Genomic DNA, 18,017 nt, shown 5'->3' on the forward strand with positions numbered 1-18,017 from the left:
TTACAAAAAATTCTGCAACCAGGGAAATTTATTTCTAAGTCTTGGATGTGAAGAAATAGATACCGATCTGGTATGGTGTAAGAGTTAGAAGTGTTGTAGCCACCATACGTACTCCAGTCGCCTCAATCTTTCTTTGGCATCATGTGTGATGCCACTTGCTTGAGGAATGGCTTTCGATGTCGAATTCAAGGAAGCGCTCGAAATGGCTGCGAGCAGTAGCGAAACATTCGACACGCAGCGAGCGGAAGCGAGCAAAGACCGAGTGTCTATAGGTTATATGTGGTGGGTGATCAGGTGATTGGCCACTGGCAATTTGGTGTGCACCTTAAAACTGTCAGCCCCGTCGTCGAGGCGATGAAGAATAAACCGTTAATGGAGGCCTGTGTGCTCTGTTGCAAAAGGCGATGAGTGTGGATGCGGGCCACGTAGTTGAAGGAATTTAGGACGCTAATGCCACGAACAGCTTGCGAGATGTCGCCGGCAATAAAAATCCACGTAAACACGCAGCGCATTCTACGCCCAAGTGCAAATGACCTCTGGCCTTATGAGCGGATGGTGGAACTGTTAATCGACTACAGCGAGGAGGCCTCTTTGTTGCGACCGCGATAGGGCCGGGGTGACGATAACCTGCACGGCGGTCATGATGAGAAAACGAGTGCCAGAGACTTGAGCACGGTAGAAAAGGCGGCATGTCGATCGACCAGTACCACTTACCGCCATCAGTGGCTAGTCAGAGCCCTTCCCGGCGAGGAGCACAGGTGCATGCACTGTACTTGCGAGCACAGCTGCCGAAGTCAAGGTGGTACCAGGACACAGGCGAAGGCGAGATATCTTACCGCATTTCAGATGGATGGCGCCTCCAAGAGCATGGAGGTCTTGGGGAATGACGGTGGGACCGGAACAGCGGTGGATGGCATGGAAGGGCACGAAAGCGTAGAGCTGCATGTTCTCATCATTTTCGTCATGAATCATCATGGCCATCAAAATGGTACTCAATGCGAAAAAGCTGGGACGTTGTGTTAGTAGCTTCAGGTGGAACGCGAACTGCGCTGTGGCAGGGCGCCCGCGACTAACTCGCTACTCGGTCAGCCAGCTTGGCAGGGGCACATCACACGGGGGCGTGAGAACGATGACCATGTTTTTAGGGAAGAGCGGAAGGGACAACTCAGGCAGTACCTTGGCATGCGGGGATGTGGTGGCTCCAAGCAGCTGGCGCATACGGCGGAGGAGCTTCGAATGGAGGCGGTCCCCAAACTCTCTAGTGGTGAGGAGCTATTGGAGGCTGCTGCGCTCGTACTGAAGCTTGCGGACAATGATAGCCGCCTTCAACATGTCGAAGGCGCGGATTGTGTCCGGTGTACGCTGATTCCTCAGCAAATTCCGGAGGCCGGGAGTGCACGAAATGTAGAAACTTGGAACCGCTGACCCAACTGCGCCTCGGCCTGTACGACCAGGCACTGGGGTGGTTGCCCTAAAATGAGGCAGGTTGACGGGCTGGATCAGTGCCAACGAATCGCCGCTAGGGTGGGTGTCCTGGTGAGCGTCGCCTGTGGTGGAAAGGCGGAACAGCGAGTGTTCAATGCCGAGTTGCGAAGTTCTGTGGTGCTATATTAACTAAGAACCAACCAGAACAGTGTTGGGCTTCGAAAAGTTTTTGACCGGCACACGCCGTAATGCCAAGTGACAGCTTTTTGTTTACTGATGAGCGCCGCTCATGGAGCGAATTATGGCCTGTGGGCAGAGCGCGAAGCGAGGGGCGCTACAAGCTAATATTAGTGTGGTCCTATGATCGTGCGGTTCTCTAAACCTGGTAGCCGCGCCCGTTCGTGTACACTGAAGTTTCGGCAGATCATTCTTCGTAAATACTGTTGTTCGACACAAGAAGCTTGGGGAATTACTCCTACAAGTCTATAGGAGGATTTTCCAGTGATAAACGCATATATAATGACTTCTGCTACAAACATAATAATTAAAGAATAATGTTATGATACACATTTCTGCTTTGACTTTTGCGTGTCTCTATTCATCCTTGAGCGTGAACGCGGTACGTAGAATTCATTCTACAGTTAAAAACATTATTGCTTATGCACCTCAGGATAGCCATGAGCTGAATATACGCGCTCTTAGTCATAGAAAGTGAAACCAGGTTCATTGGTTGTGGCAGCTGCTTTGCTTACCGTACGCAATTTTTCTCTGGCTTTTCTTGCGCCGGAGCAAAGCAGTAGAATGAATACATAAAACGCTGTGTGACGGGTGCAGTAGCTCTGGGCAGTGGTGTGCATTCATACGCCGTTGAAATTCGGAGAATCTAACCTTCGGATGTGCACCTAATCGTTGAATTCTCGCAGGTATTTTCGGCAACACTGCAGCTATTGTTTAGACATGGCCCTCACTCATCACAACGAGCACCTCACTGCATTGACAAACTCTCAGCTGGAGCAGCTAAACGATGCGAGATTTCGCTTTGGCCAGCACGTATTTTACCAGGTGAGACACAACCACTTCTATTCCGTTCGTGCACAGGCGTCTACGGAATGGCCGCAGGCATAAATGGTTGCCACGGCCTTTCTTAATTTGTAGTTTAACGTGCATTTTGGCTACAATTTTGGCAAATACTTCCTCCACTCATTCCAAGAAGCTTGTGTTTTTACCAGTAACTTCCAAGCTATGCTTCCGGTGTTCGGTGCAAACTATTATTTACCGCAACAGTTGGTTGTTGCGTTTAAAGATTGAATTGAATTGAATGTTGATTGGTTCACGGATTCTCTCCGTGTAGGGGGCAGAGGCAAAGGCAAAATGCCTGACAGAGCCTCTGCGCCCCCACAGTTCAAGGCAGCATGACGTATCACTCACATAGATATCTGAAAAACATATCTTCAACGCACAACAGACAGCAACAAAAAATTCCATTATTTAGTACGTGTGCCTTCAAAGCCTTCCTGTGCTTGAAAATGATTTTTAAAAGGCAGAAGATACGTAAAGAATAAAATATTATGTAACATTAGAATTCACTTACATCAGAAGACAAGAAAGAAAAGGAAATTATAGAATTCACTGGTCTGAAAATAAATAGCATATGAAGTAAATAGATCAGTAGATATAGACATTTCAGAAAAGAACAAGGTTTAGACAGATGTGCAATGTAAATGCTGAGACAATGGCAAATATATTTTACAAGCGCTTAGAGAAATAACATAACATAATATAACATAACATTGATAATAACATAAATAATAACATAGAAATAGCACAACATAATGCAACATAACTGAGGTTACATGTGTTATTAGGGATGAGATCAAGTTACACAAAGTGGAAATGCAATGTCACTCCCCACTAATAGCTTTTTACAGTATTTTTTGAATTTGTGGAAGGGTTGTGTGTATTGTATGTTAAACTGATCACTGTTTAAAATATTAATCGTTTGATAATTCAATGCTTGCCTTCCGTAATTAGTTCTTGTGGCGGGCTTTAGATGGTGTGGTCTACGTATTGGTTATGAAGTGCAACTGTCGACAGGTATTGTATGCAGCCTATTTTTATAAATCCACTGGAGTAGTTTGAAATAATAAACTTGATCTGCTTTAAGCATGCTATATTTAATGAAGAGCGGTTTTGTTCGGAGTCCTCATTTGTCCCCCACATAGTTTTAAGACGTTCTCAATATTTTATTTTGTGCAATGGTTAGTTTGTTGTAGTTTGAAGCTGTCGTAGTTCCCCATACTAGAATGCCGTAACTGAGTTTTGAATAGAAGAGTGACCCGCCGCGGTGGCTCAGTGGTTAGGGCGCTCTACTACTGATCCGGTGTTCCCGGGTTCGAACCCGACCGCGGCGGCTGCGTTTTTATGGAGGAAAAACGCTAGGCGCCCGTGTGCTGTGCGATATCAGTGCACGTTAAAGGTCCCCAGGTGGTCGAAATTACTCCGGAGCCCTCCACTACGGCACCTAATTCTTCCTGTCCTCTTTCACTCCCTCCTTTATCGCTTCCCTTACGGCGCGGTTCAGGTGTCCAACAATATATGAGACAGATACTGCGCCATCATTTCCTTTCCACAAAAAACAATTATTATTATTATTATTATTATTAGAAGAGTGAGTAATATACTGCTTGTTTCAATCAGGTGGGTAGTATATTTTGTATTCTATACATGCAGCCAGTAACTCGAGATAGCTCACTTTTTAATTTGTTAACATGAGTATTCCATGTTAGGTCCTCTGTAAACCATACGCCCAAGAACGTTTGCTCTGTAACTTCTTCCAGTAACGTGTCCTCAAATTTCAGATGAACATAGTAGGGATCTTTTATTTGCTGGCTTAAAAAATATAAATTTGGTTTTGCTCGTGTTTAAACTCAGCCGGTTGCTTTTAAGCCACCTGGAGAGGTGTAAGAGGTTACTGTTAGCTGATGATTCTATGACCTCTTTTGTCGCGCCAGTGAAGAAGATATTAGTGTCATCAGCCTACATTATTATTTCAGGGGAGTTTGGTATTGACGTTATATTATTTATATATATATATAAAAAATAAGAGGGGTCCTAAGATTGATCCATGAAGGACGCCATATTCGACTTTAAGTTTTTGTGATACCAGATGGTCGACGCATACATACTGATACCGATTTGAGAGGTAATATATAATTAAATTCTTCGCTACACCTCGAACACCATACGCAGCAAGCTTCTTAAGAAGGATGTCGTGTTGTACAGTGTCGAATGCGTTTTTCAAATCCAAGAAAATCCCCAGAGTAATCAGTTTGCTCTCAATGTTTTCAATTATTTTGTCCTCTATGTTTATCAAAGCTAGTTCTACATACTTATCCGTTTGAAAGGCATACTGGGACTTCGTGATTATTCCGTGTTTATGAAAAAAAGCCGTAAGCCTATCATTAACAACACGCTCAAATATCTTGGAGAACACCGGCAAAACAGATATCGGCCTGTAGTTGGTAAGCTTTTTCTCATCACCACCTTTGTAAACAGGGGTGACCTAAGCTAGCAGAACTTTTTGCTGGGCTAGTTGGTCCATACTGACAATAGTGAAAACAGCGCTAAAGAGGAAGCCGGAAGGCGAAACGAGGAAGTGACAGGAAAGAGCGCTGACTGACAACTGAATTTATTGAGCGAAACTCGCGCAATATATAGGAAGGCAGTGGCAAAGATAGTCAGATGCAGTCAACGTCACATGATGCAAAGAGCCAAAAAGCGATAAAAAAACAAAACAAGGTGATAAAGCCAACAGTGAACTGAAGCTCAAAAGGGGTGGTAACAAAAAGGAAACTACACTCAATGACTATACACAGTTAATGTCACATGGTGTAAAGAGCCATAATAGCGATAAAACCACAACAGGATGAAAAGGCTTAAAGTCCGCAGAAACTCAAAGGGATGGTAACAAAAACTACATGTTGACTTAAACAGTTAATGTCACAAGGTGTAAAGAGCCATAAAAACCAATAAAACATCCATAGCAGATAGTAAGGGCAAAACCGATAAAAACTGAAGAAATGGAATTGTGGAAAGAATAAAAATTGACAATGTAGCAACGTAAGGGTAAAAAATTCACAGACCTTAACAAAAAAAAAAAAACGATGCAACAGTGACACTCAGCGATTGAAACACGCGTAGTTAACAATAAAAAAATTTTTTAGCAATGTTGTTCCAAAAAGGCAAGTTCACTTCCGTACAAGGATTTAGACGCGTCACTGACACATTCCAAGCCCTTTCTTTTTATAAAGAAAGCTTCCTTCAATTCCCGGGCTACACTGTCTCTACTCCTATCAAGAACTACAGTTTCGCGTAAACGAGGCATGCATTTACACTCCTTGCAATGAACCGCTAGATTAGAGCCAGTGCCTTTTTCAAGTGAGCGCTCATGGTCCCTTAAACGTTCGTTCAAGCACCTTCCAGTCTGTCCAATATAAACTTTGTCGCATGTAAGCGGTATCTGGTAAATCACCCCTTCCCTACACCTGACGAACATGTTGGCATGCTTTACGCCACAGGTTTGCTGTCTCGGCTTTTCGTTATTTATCCTGTGACACAACGTAGCTAGCTTGCAAGGGGCAGAAAAGACTACGGGAATCTCATATTTATTCGCAACCTTTTTCAAATTATGTGCTACCCGGTGGGAATACGGGATAACGGCTGGCCTCACCCTCCTATTGCTTTCCTGAGTAACTTTCTTCTCCTTGCCTTTAACTTTTTGAAGCAGAGTTTCAGTCACTGCCGAAATCACAGTCTGCGGAAAACCTGCCTGCAGTAACCGTGCGGTCTGCAGTTGGAAGCTCTCTTGCATGCAATGCTCGCATGTTGATTTTGTTAGTGCAGATCCTAATCCGGATGTGGCTATAGCTCGTTTAACTGTCTTTGAGTGAGCTGACTCGTAGGACAACAGCTCTTTTTGACTTCGAGGCTTGTACATCCAACAGTGTCTATCTCGTACCAAGGATAGTTCCGGCTTCCTCTTTAGCGCTGTTTTCACTATTGTCAGTGACCTTAGCTATTTTTAACTCATCTGGGAATTCACCACCTGTAAGCATCTTGTTTATTATATGGGTTAATACAGGACTAATAAGATCAGCGACGTACTTCACAGGTAAGGCCTTTATTTCGTCTTACCCGAATGCAGCTTTGTTTTCTAGGGCCATGATAATTGTTTCAATTTCAGTAGGCGTCGCTGTTGTAAGCATAATGGAATCAATCTGCCCTGTAGTCGTAAAACAATCCACTTCTGAGTTTTGACCGTTATATGCCCCTGTGCTAACAAAGTGTCGATTCATTTCATCAACAAGCACTTTCCCAACTACACTGGTATTATCGATTATAATTTCATTCACGATATGCGTTTTTCGCCCTCGGCCAGTTATATCGTTCACAGTTATCCATAGTCTACATTGATCGTTTTGAACGTTGCAAAATTTTCTTTCGTAATAATCATCCCTTGCCTTTTTCAGATCGAAGTTTAACTTGTTTCTGTATTTTTAAACTCTCTCAATATGTCGCAATTTCGAGAGCTAATGAAACTGTAGTACATTTTATTCTTTTTACGTATTCTTTTGTATAAGTCTGCAGTTATCCATGGCTTTCTAACATTTTTATTTCTTTTTTTCTGCTTTCGCAGAGGGAAGGCTGTATTGTAGCACTGTTTGAATTTATCCAAGAAGATCTTGTACGCAGTTGCTGGGTTATGCTCATTGTAGACGGCCTGCCAGCTTTCTTGGTAGATAAGGCAGCTGAACATGTTTAACGCAGTTTCGTTTATCGTGCGGAGCAACAGGTTTCCTTCATCATTATGCTGTTTTTTATAGGATGTGCTTGCTAGACAGAACACGGGCAGGTGATCGCTGATGTCGTTTAAGATTACACCAGTGGAAAGACCATCGCTATCTATGTTTGTGACGCAGATGTTAAGGGATGTGGCTGTGTCAGTGGTGACCCTAGTGGGCAGTGTTATCACATTGTGGCACGCGTACTGGTGAACAATGTCTTGAAATGTGTTGGCGTGTAAGTTACCGGATATTGTGTCAATATTTATATCTCCAAGGATCATAAACGGCGCATTCTCCGAGCTAAAAGAGCAAAGTGAAGTTTCAAGAAACGACATGAATTCAGATACGCAGCCAGAAGGTGGCCTGTACACGGCGCAGACAGTGGTGTTAAGCAGTTTTACCGATCAGCTCTCGACATTTTCATCCATTCTGCACATGCTACCTGATACCTTGTGCGGGAAATCAACTATTAAGTAAATGGCTATCCAGCCACCTCTTTTGTTTTTTCTACTTATGCTTTCCCATTTGTAACCCTAAAGGTAAGGAGGTTCGTTTTCTTCTCTTAGCCAAGTTTCCGTAAGCACTATAACGGTAAATTTTAAGCTAGGTGAATGCAGAAACATTTCAAGATCTTGAACCTTATTTTTAAGGCTTCTCATATTTAGATGAATTGCTGAAAACTTTCCTTCGCCTTTTTTATGTTTTTCATTGAAATGATCACATTCATAATAGTAGCATTCCTGTGGTATGTCTTCCATTATAGCTGTTTTGCACTGTACAGCTTGTACATCTTTTCTATACAATTATCTTCTCAATGTCAGCAATGCTGCAAATTCTGTGACTTGTGGTCTGTTCGTCCTTGCGGGCAAAAATTTTCCCGCCAGCCACCCACACGAACTTCCATCCTGCTGCTTTTTTCTGCGCGATCGCAGCACCCAGAATTATCTTGTTTGAGCGGGTCAGGTGCTCGTTCACGCAGATGGGTGTGCCGTCTCCACCATAATCAAGATCGTTTGTAGTCATTCTCTGCGTTCTCGCTTTTTGCAGAATTTTGTCCCGTTTTGTGCGTTGTACAAAGCGGACAACAATGTTTTTTTTTGCAAGAGTTTGATGTGGGCACACGATGGCAGATATCAATATCCGAATCAGCAATCGGCTTATTCAGAGTACTCCTGATCCTCCTCACAACATCAACGACGTCACCTTCCTCAGGCACTCCTTTTATTTCCAAGTTGTTCATCCTCTGACACTGTTCTAATTGATCTATCCTTTCACTCAGTCTGCAGTTCTCAGCTTCCAGCTCTTCGTTTTTCTGCGAAAGACTTTGGACTTCCTTTCTAAGTTCTTTCATTTCACTTATGATTTCATTGACACCATCACAGGTATCGTTGCAGTTTTTGACACTTTCTTTCAATGACCTGAGATCTGTCCTCAGTTCTCGCTTCAGGTCCTCGAGGGCCTTGGCAATATCTTTCACGTCTTTGCTCATTTACGTTTTACATTTACATTTACGTCATGGCGTTACCTCAGCGAGACCTGCCGCGACACGAAATACGTGCAGTACATGAGGACGGCACAACCCGCACAGAACATCGCCAGCGGGCGATGTTAATTTGGTCGAAAAGTGAGATGCCTAAATGATCACCTAAGTCGAGCACGAGCGCTCCTTGAAACGTATTCCGAGCAGAAATCTCCTCATACTTCGACTTCCGTGCAAATACGCCACCCCTGGGTTCAGCCGGGCGACCATACTGTACAAATATGACGATCATACCACGTGAGAAATCGTTGAAGCATTGCTTCTATTTCTACAGCAAAAACGGCTGCCTCACCAACCCTTCTTTTGCGTCGACACGAGAAGGGAGCTACTGCCTTAGAAGCTACAGGACGGCTGCGTCGGGATGTTCTGTACATGTTTTTTTTTCATTCTTCAATCACTTCTTAATATAAAATGCTGTCAATCTTTGATGCAGCGCCACGTGTAGGGTGTGCTAATTTTCGGCACTTTATTTTGCGACAGCAGTCGAGCTCCTCAATTCTGAGACAGCGTTCTGTATGTCTACATAAAATACTTCATTCTATCTCAGTTCCGCTGTGCCCCTAACTGTTTAGTTTTTTTTTCACGCAGCGTCACACAAATTATTTTAGTGACACTGGATGTAGTACGCACTTGGGCAGGAGGGAGTCTAATTATCTCCATAGAGTCGGGTTTAAAACGCAATCGCTGTTCCTGTCCTACGGGAAAATAGTTCGCGAGAACACCGGCATCATCCAGCCCGAGCACACGTGCAGTCGTCGGCTGTGAACAACGGTGTCACGCATTACAATTGAGCGTAGCACATAATTCTTGCCACAGTGGCGCTGACATACCAGGCAGCGTGTTGTCCGTTCAGGCAGTGTGTTCAGGCAGTGGCTAGTGCGCTTGCGCGCGGGCTAAGAACATGCTAGCAATCCACTTAATACCGCCTCGAAGTTCGTCCTTTCTTTGCTTCGTGAAGCACCATGCGCGGAAGAGTAGACACCTCGTGTCCATCAAAAGTGGCGAAGGAAGGAGTTTAAAGTACGTGAACTGTATGCATTACACTACTGGAAGAATGTTCTACGCGGGTGTCACTTTTCTTCAAAGTTGGGGCGCAGCCCGCCAAAGTGACTCTTCGAGAGGGTAAGTGCACTCGCGCCAAGTGACACTAAATTTTAACGTCTGACATCCGCGTTATTCAGAGCTGCAACACAAATTTAAGGCGAAAAAAAATCATTAGCCCTCATAACGGAAACATGGCCTCGGTGCACCCATTGCTATAAAATTACAAAACGCATCAGTGCCCTTGGTTGAGTTTCCACAATTGCGGGCCCGACCAAAAATATTACTAGTATGTACTATGCTATGATTTTCCTCAAATTCGCCGCGCAAAGGTGCCGAGGGTGTCAGACCCATACGCATCCACATACGAACCCATATGAAGACCGTGCACCTTTAAATAATAATAATAATAATAATAATAATAATAATAATAATAATAATAATAATAATAATAATAATAATAATAATAATAATAATAATAATAATAATAATAATAATAATAATAATAATAATAATAATAATCTTAGTAGTAGTAGTAGTAGTAGTAGTAGTAAAGACTTTTATTCGACCATAATTTATAGGCCGAGCATGTCGACCGCCTGGGCGACCAGAAGCCGCTGTTCTTCCCCTTCAGCGCCAAGACAGTCGAGCCAGGTGGTGATGGATAGAAAGGGTGGGGGGAAGGAACCCGGCTGCTGAGCAGCCGGGCAATAGAAGAGGCAATGGGCCAGGTCCGCATAGATGCAGGGGCAGTTGGGACAGGAAGGGTCCGATCGATAGCGATAGAGGAAGAGGCGGGACGGGGTGATAACTGCATTCATCTGAATGTGCCGAAGAAGGCGAGACTCCGGCACCGTGAGTGATGGATGAGGAGGAGGGTAAAGGCGTTTGTCGAGGCGGAGCTCAAGGTAGACCTCTTTTATGGTGCGGCGAAGGGTGAGCCTCCCACCGTCCTCCGAGGGCTTGGGCCAGGGGATCAACGGTGCCCGGAAAAGTGTGTCGCGGGCGAGCTGATGGGCCAGCTCATTGCCGTCAATCCCTGAATGCCCAGGGACCCAGCGGAGGAAAACGATGGAAGGCTGCAGCGCGGAGACCGCTCGTTCGACCTCCTGTTGGAGAGAAGGGGTCAGGGTGCGTTTCTGTATGTGGTGTATAGCGGCTTGTGAGTCTGAATAGACTGTGTACTCTTGGAGAGAGGGAAGGAGGGCAAATGACTGGAGGGCATGCGCAATGGCGAGGACCTCGAGGGACAATGCGTCTGGAGGGTGTAGATACGGCCCGCTGGTGTGGGTTTCAGGAGCAGGGAGGTGTGGATGGTACAGGGCGTAGCCGCAGGAACCTCGAGGAGCCACGAAGGAGGCATCCGTGTAAGCTACACCCTGGGTATCAAAGAGAGGGGAATGGTGCTGCGCGGCCGCATGACGACGTCCGGCGTGCAGGACGGGGGACATGTTGGTCGGGAGGGGAAGGATACGAAGATTGGGAGCGGGGGTGGGAATAGGAGAGGTAAACGGGGAGATTGGAATGGGCGAGATACCCGCTTGAGTCAATAACCACTGACCCTGACGGGTAAGGGAAAGCCGGGCAAGTTGCGAGTCACGATGGAGACTGAGAAGAGAACGAAGAGGATGGAAGAGGCCTGTGGCAAAGAGCTTAGTGGTAGAGGTAGTGATAGGGAGGTTGAGAGCTGCCTTGTAGAGGCCCACAAGGGCAGTCTCGAGAGCGTTAAGTTGAGTCTGATTGAAGGAAGCGTAGGGTGCAAAGTACAAGACTTTGTTGAGGGCCAGCGCGTGGGCAACGCGGCACGCGTGAGCCTCGTGGAGACCTGAGCGTCGAGTGACCACGCGCTGCAGGAGGTGAGTTACAGAATGGCAAGTGGTGACAGCGCGGAGGAGGGCTTGCACATTCTTAGCCGCATGCAAAGGGAAGCCAAGAACTTTGCACTGTGTGACGACAGGAATGGGAAAGCCAGAAAGGTGGAGAGAGACGAAGTGGTTGTGTGAGCGCTGGTAGGAGGAATGGTTGAGAAGGAGAAGCTCGGATTTCTCAGCAGCAGGAGAGAGGCCAGCGGTGGTGAGAAAGGAGTCGATGAGATCTAGGCCACGTTGCAGGGTGTCCTGTACGTGACCGGGAGAGCCAGATGAACACCAGAGAGTGATGTCATCGGCGTAAAATATATGATGCAGGTCGGGAATTTCAGCTAGCTGAGAGGCGAGAGGGGCCATAGCGAGATTGAAAAGGGTAGGAGAGAGAACAGCACCTTGAGGAGTGCCACGGGTGAGGTGGTGTGGGTTAGACAAGTGGGTATCTACTCGAAAGCGAGCCACACATTTAGAGAGGAATGAGCGGATTTAGGAGTACATGCGGGAGCCACAATCCAAAGAGGCGAGTTGAGAAAGGATGTGATCGTGGCAAACACCGTCAAAGGCCTTGCGAACATCGACAGTCACAAGTGCGTAAATTTGAGTGAGTGTAGGGGTCAGGAACATTTGCTGGAGAATCAGAAACATGTCCTGTGCACAGACGCGGCGTCGGAAGCCAATTAGAGAATGGGGGAAGAACTCCCGTGCCTCAAGAAAATCAGAGAGGCGAGTCAGAGCCATTCGCTCAAGGGTCTTACCAACGCACGACGTCAGGGAGATTGGGCGGAGGTTAGAGAGAGAGGGAGGTTTGCCCGGCTTTGGAATCAGAAATAAGGGAGGATGTCCAGGAGCTCGGCAAGCAGCCGCTCTCCCAGGCCTCATTGTAGGTTTGAAGGAGGAATTCTTTGGCGCAGTCAGGAAGGTTACGAAGTGTGGTGTAGGTAATGGCATCCTCACCGGGAGCCGAGCGTGTAGAATTAGCAGCCAGAGCAGATTCGAGCTCCCGGAGAGTGAAGCATTGGTCCAGATCGGGGTTAGGTCCACCTGAGTACACCGGGTAGGAGGGTGCCAGAGGGGGCGGGAGGTAGAGAGAGGCGAGTTGATCAAAAACTTCGGAGGGAGTCCCCTGAGTGAGGACTTTAGCTAGAGTGGGAGCAAGGGCAGGCTTATTGCCAAGGAGGGATTTAAAGAGAGACCATGCGGATCGCGAGTGCAATGCAGAATCAAGGCCATCACTAAGAGCACTCCAACGAGAGTGCTCGAGGGAGGCGCAGTGGGCGACGATCTCAGCCCGCAGAGCAGTGATCCGGGAGGAAAGTTGGGCATTGTGTGGTTGGGAGCGAAAGGAGCGTTGAAGACGTTTACGGCGACGCCATAAACGGATAAGGTGGGGATCTGGGTCCTGGATTGGGTAACGAGAGCGAACGCGACGGCTACGGGACGTGAGCGCTGCGGAGATGCGCGACGTCCAGTCGTCGTAGGATTGAAAGGAGTCGGAGGCGAGATTAGTGCGAAAAGCATGCCAGTCAGTGTGAATAACCGGATGACAGCGAGGGATGTGGGAAAGAGAGGTGGTGATATGGATGAGAAAGTGGTCACTTAGAAGAGTTTCGGCTGTCACCTGCCAGTGAAAGGAAAGTGAACCCCGAGAGAAAGTGAGGTCGGGTGTCGTGGGGCGTTGTGAGGCAATGCCCGCTCGAGTAGGAGAGCCAGGAGTATTAAGAAGGGTGAGGTGGCGTTCCTGGGCCAGACAATGCAGGAGGCGGCCGGGTTTGAGGGTTTGTGGGTAGCCCCAGAGTGTGTGAGGGGCATTAAAGTCACCACCAAAGAGGAGATGGGAGGTAGAAGGAAGAGAGTGAAGGAATTTGCCCAGAGCAGAGAATAAAGAGGAAGTGACAGGGGGGTTGTAAAAAGACAAAAGGACGAGTGAGATGCGGGAAGAAGGGTGGTAATAAACCACACAAACTAAATATTTAAGGAGGGTGGAGGGGATGCCAATTTGCTCTACGAGCACGTCACTGCGTACACAAATAGACGCAAGTGGCGTGGCCGTAGTGGCATGGTAGGCGCGGTAGCCAGGGACATTGCGGGCCGTCCGGGTCTCCTGGAGAAGGAGAAAATGAGGCAGAGAGGGGCGGGTGAGTAGGTACTGGTGGAGGGGGGTCTTATTGTGGCAAAGATTTCGGCAGTTCCACTGCACAATTTCGAGGTCCTCGCCAAACGCCATTATAAGAGTGGAGAGGAACGCGATGGTACGCGTTCCTTCTTTTTTGCCGGGGGCAGTGACTCATGGACGGATTGGAGCATAGATGTGAAAGATTCCAGTTGCTTTGATTGTGCTTGGAGGGTGGTAAGAATCTGGAGAACCGAAGTTTCCAGCTGAACCAAGCGAGTGTGATGTGCCTGTGTGGTGATTTCGACAAGGTCAGCCAAAGGGGCGACCTGGGCGCTGGAGGAGGGAGTGGGGAACGTGGCAAGGTGCTCATTTAGCTTGCTAAGCTGGGAGGTAAGAGAGGAGGTGGTTGTCTGGAGGGTTTGAGTCAAGGCATGTATCTGCTGTTGTAGATCGTGGGAAATGCGCTGCTGCTCTCACTGCTGGCGTTCCAGCATTGCGAGCCGGAGGTCGAAGGAGCGGCTCGCGTCAGTCAAGGATGGAGAGAGTGGTGTAGTGGAAGAAAGGGACGCTGGCACCGAGGATCCTTTAACTATGGCGGCGAAGGAGCGTGGTGGTGACGTGATCGGAGCTGATGGATATTCATGATTAGAGGAGGAGGCGGAGGAGGAGGGGGTGGTGGGTTGAGTGGCCCGGCGCAAAGCTAGGCGTCGGAGGTATGCAGCTTTAGCACACTCGCGTTGTTTAGCAAGGAGGAAGAGGCAAGTGGGGTCGAGGGAGGGGTGGGTGTTCACCTGGCAATGAACGCACCAGGGCTGGGCACACACATGAGTGGAAGGGTCAGCGGGTAGAGGAGCAGCACAGCGACGGCACTTTGCCGGAACGCTGTGCTGGGGGCATTGGTGGGCGCGGTGGCCGAGTGAGACAACGGGTGCAGGTGGGAGGCTTAGGTTTATGAGGACGGCACCGGAAGGCAACGCGTTTGAAATATACAGAGTGGGGGATGACGGTACCAGCGAACGTTATGAGCACTGATTGAGTGGATCCCATCATGCGAGCAGCGAGAATATCTGTTTTGAAAGATTCTAGATCATGCATGAGCTCATCAGGAGTGAAGTGGCCACCAGCGTTATGGATGACGCCGAGGCATGAGATGGGAGGATGGGGGGAATAAGTTTTGATGCTGACAGGCTTACCGTGAAGGTTAAGGTGCGTGATAGAAAGTAGGAGGTGGGCGGTGAGAGGAGAATGAGTTTTTAAAAACACAAGGCTTTGGGCTGGCTTAGCCTGAAGGGTGATGTCTGCACTGGTCTTGGAGGAAAGTTGTGCAGCGGAGGTGACTGCGGCGAGCACGTCGTAGAGAGGCAGCTTGGGATTGAGGGTACCAGGAGGGAGTTGTATGCCAACAGTGATGAGCTCGGAGCGGGGTCGGGTGGCGGAAGCAGGCTTACGGCTGGCACCGATGGTGCTCCAGCCGATTTCCGGGGATGGAGTGTCGTCTACCGGGGACGCCATGAAGTCCATGTCTGCCGACGAATCGTCAGCCTGAGGCGCAATCTGCGATGCTGGTGCCGGGCTGCAGGTCTTGGTGTCAGCGGGTAATGTGGCTGGTGTAGGCGCGGCGGCACCGGCGGCGTCGACGAACGCAGGCGGCTGCGACGCGTCTATGGGCCCAAAGGTGTTGACGTCTCTTAGAGCGTGGAGTTGGCGAGCAGTGGACGCTGCGGCGACGACGAACGCTGCCGGCTGCGCCGCGGCCGTCGATCCGGAGCTCCCAGCGTCGCTCACAGGGTTGGTTGCGACAGGATTTTGCGCGGTGGCGTGGGCGGTTGGAGTAGGCCCCGCGGTGTCGGCATCAGTGGGTCTGGGCTGCAGGGGCTTCGTGAGACGCTGCATTGCAGAGGTGCAGGCGCGGCGCGTTAGGGTTAGCGAGGCGCCGCGCCGCTTCAGACTTTTGGAGGCGCTTGAAGGGCCAGCCCGGCAGCGGGCCGTGATGCCGATGGTATCCACGTGCTTCGGAAGCCTTCCGGAAACGATGGAGAGGAAATCCAGGGGCGGGCGAAGCCCTGGATTAGGCCAGGGGCAGGTGAAAGCGGAGCTCGATAGGCAGCCAGCTAAACAGGGCGGCGCCACCTAGGGATCTTTATTAAGCACCCAAAAATCAGTACAGAAAAAACGGGCCCATCTAAGCCAATGTTCCAATACACTGTAGCGCAGCAAAAGACGAGGACACAAGAGACGAGAGACGAACACCACGAGCGCGTCTCTCGTCTCTTGTGTCCTCGTCTTTTGCTGCGCTACAGTGTATTGGAACTATGTACCAACAAGCCCAAAAAGCCACGCTACTAAGCCAATGGTGGCGTGCGTGACGTGGCCCGGCATCGTCAGCTAAGCGATGATGTGGTTACGGTATATATGTACATGTTTAAAACCAACAAAGAAAAGAAAATAAGAGTGATAAGCATAGATCAAGTCTCCAGGCATCGAAACAAAAGCATGATGACTACAAACTGCGACAAGCAAAAGGAAAATAAGAGCATACATATGCATTACAACATGCGTACCAAAGTCTTCAATTGAGACCGAGAGTCCACAGAAAATTAATTGTCTGACAAATTATTAAATATCCTGGGGACATACACGCAGCGTCTTGCTGCTCCGTATCTAGTAGATACGCATGGTACCACGAAGCGCGTTTCTTTGCGCAGCAGTCGCGGGGAGACATGCGGATGCTTGAATTCATCCGTCCAGAAATGACGCAGCACAACCGTAGAAATGAATAAAGATTGAAAGGACGGGAAACCGAGAACATGAAAAATGTCTTTGTTTGATGGTGTCACGCGATTATACGCCACACTTTTTAATGCATTTTTTAAGAGGTTATCAAATCTGTCCTGCCAACGCTGGGAGCAGAAAGCGAAAACCGTTATACCTTACTTTAAGGTGCTGTACGCAAGGGAATGTACTATCACTTTTTTAGTCTGAAACGGTACCAAACATTTAATGTTAAAGAGTAAACATGCGACAGATCTTAGTTTGGAGCAAACATGCGCACCATGATTATGCCACGACATGTCACTATCGAAATGAATACCGAGATACTTAACCGAATTTGTATTTTCGACAGGCGTAATAATAATAATAATAATAATAATAATAATAACAATAATAATAATATTAATATTTTTATTGCACGAAAGAATTCAAAGTACAAGAAATGGGCCTGTCAAAGCCACCCATGGCTTGAAGGACTTGGCCCGGCAAAATCAGCGGACGAGTGTGGAATATTCACTCGACGCATAACAGGGTGAATGCAAGGGTATTAACAGTTAAGAGGCTAAACACAAACCAGGAGCAAATCACGAGACAAGAATCAATACACATAAGATAAGATGAACATATTTCAGAGGTGATGACCAATACTATTTAGAAGTATTGAAACAACCGCGTTACAATGAACAAATAATCTTTTTCAATGCCTTTTTTGACTGAATCGAGAATGCCTCATTTGGCAAGCAAATCGTTCAGAATTTTCGGCACGTTAACACAGCGTCTAACTTCACCATATCTTGTTGAGGATCGCGGCACTACATAGCGAACACTATTACGAAGGCCTCGGGGGGCTGTGTAGCACGTTTTAAAATCACTGAACCAAAAATGCCGTAGCACCACAATTTGTACAAACAAAGACCAGAAGCAAGGCAAGCCAAGCGTTTAGAAGATGTTATGATTTTTGAGTGAGGGATAATTGTAGGCTAGATTTCTCAGTATGTTCGTTAACAAAGAATCCATGCGGTTTTGCCATCGCGTAGGGCAAAAAGCAAAGACGGTAATCCCATATCGAAGGGTGCTGTAGACCAAAGCATGTGCTATCATTTTTTTTACTGGAAACGGTACGAGAGACTTGATGTTGAAAAACAACCATGCAGCGCTCCTGAGCTTATCGCAAACATGTGATAGCTGAGTGTGCCACGACATATCACTGTCGAAGAATACTCCCAGGTATTTTACCGAGTTCACGTAGGTAGTTGGCACGCATCGACAGGAATGGCAGTTGTGACTGTTTAGAAAAACTGGCGCGTTTATTGCGGTTAATTTTAAAGGGGATCTAAAGCAAACGAGTTGGGTTTTTGAAGTGTTAACCTTTAAATGGTTATCAGCGAACCAAGTCATTGTTTTGTGTATATTACCTT

The 18,017-nt window shown here is 47.5% G+C and overlaps 1 protein-coding gene across 1 annotated transcript in view; it reads left to right on the plus strand.

Moving 5' to 3' along the window:
• LOC144108690 (uncharacterized) overlaps nt 1-18,017 on the plus strand; it is a 344,153-nt gene that overhangs the window by 40,172 nt on the left and 285,964 nt on the right. The window contains exon 2 of the mRNA XM_077641861.1: nt 2,349-2,487. Within this exon, the coding sequence (XP_077497987.1) occupies nt 2,383-2,487 (105 nt within the window). The 5' untranslated portion in view covers nt 2,349-2,382. The remainder of the gene's footprint in view (nt 1-2,348; nt 2,488-18,017) is intronic.

The sequence above is a fragment of the Amblyomma americanum genome, chromosome 10, assembly GCF_052857255.1.
Source record: "Amblyomma americanum isolate KBUSLIRL-KWMA chromosome 10, ASM5285725v1, whole genome shotgun sequence".
NCBI classification, from domain to species: domain Eukaryota; kingdom Metazoa; phylum Arthropoda; class Arachnida; order Ixodida; family Ixodidae; genus Amblyomma; species Amblyomma americanum.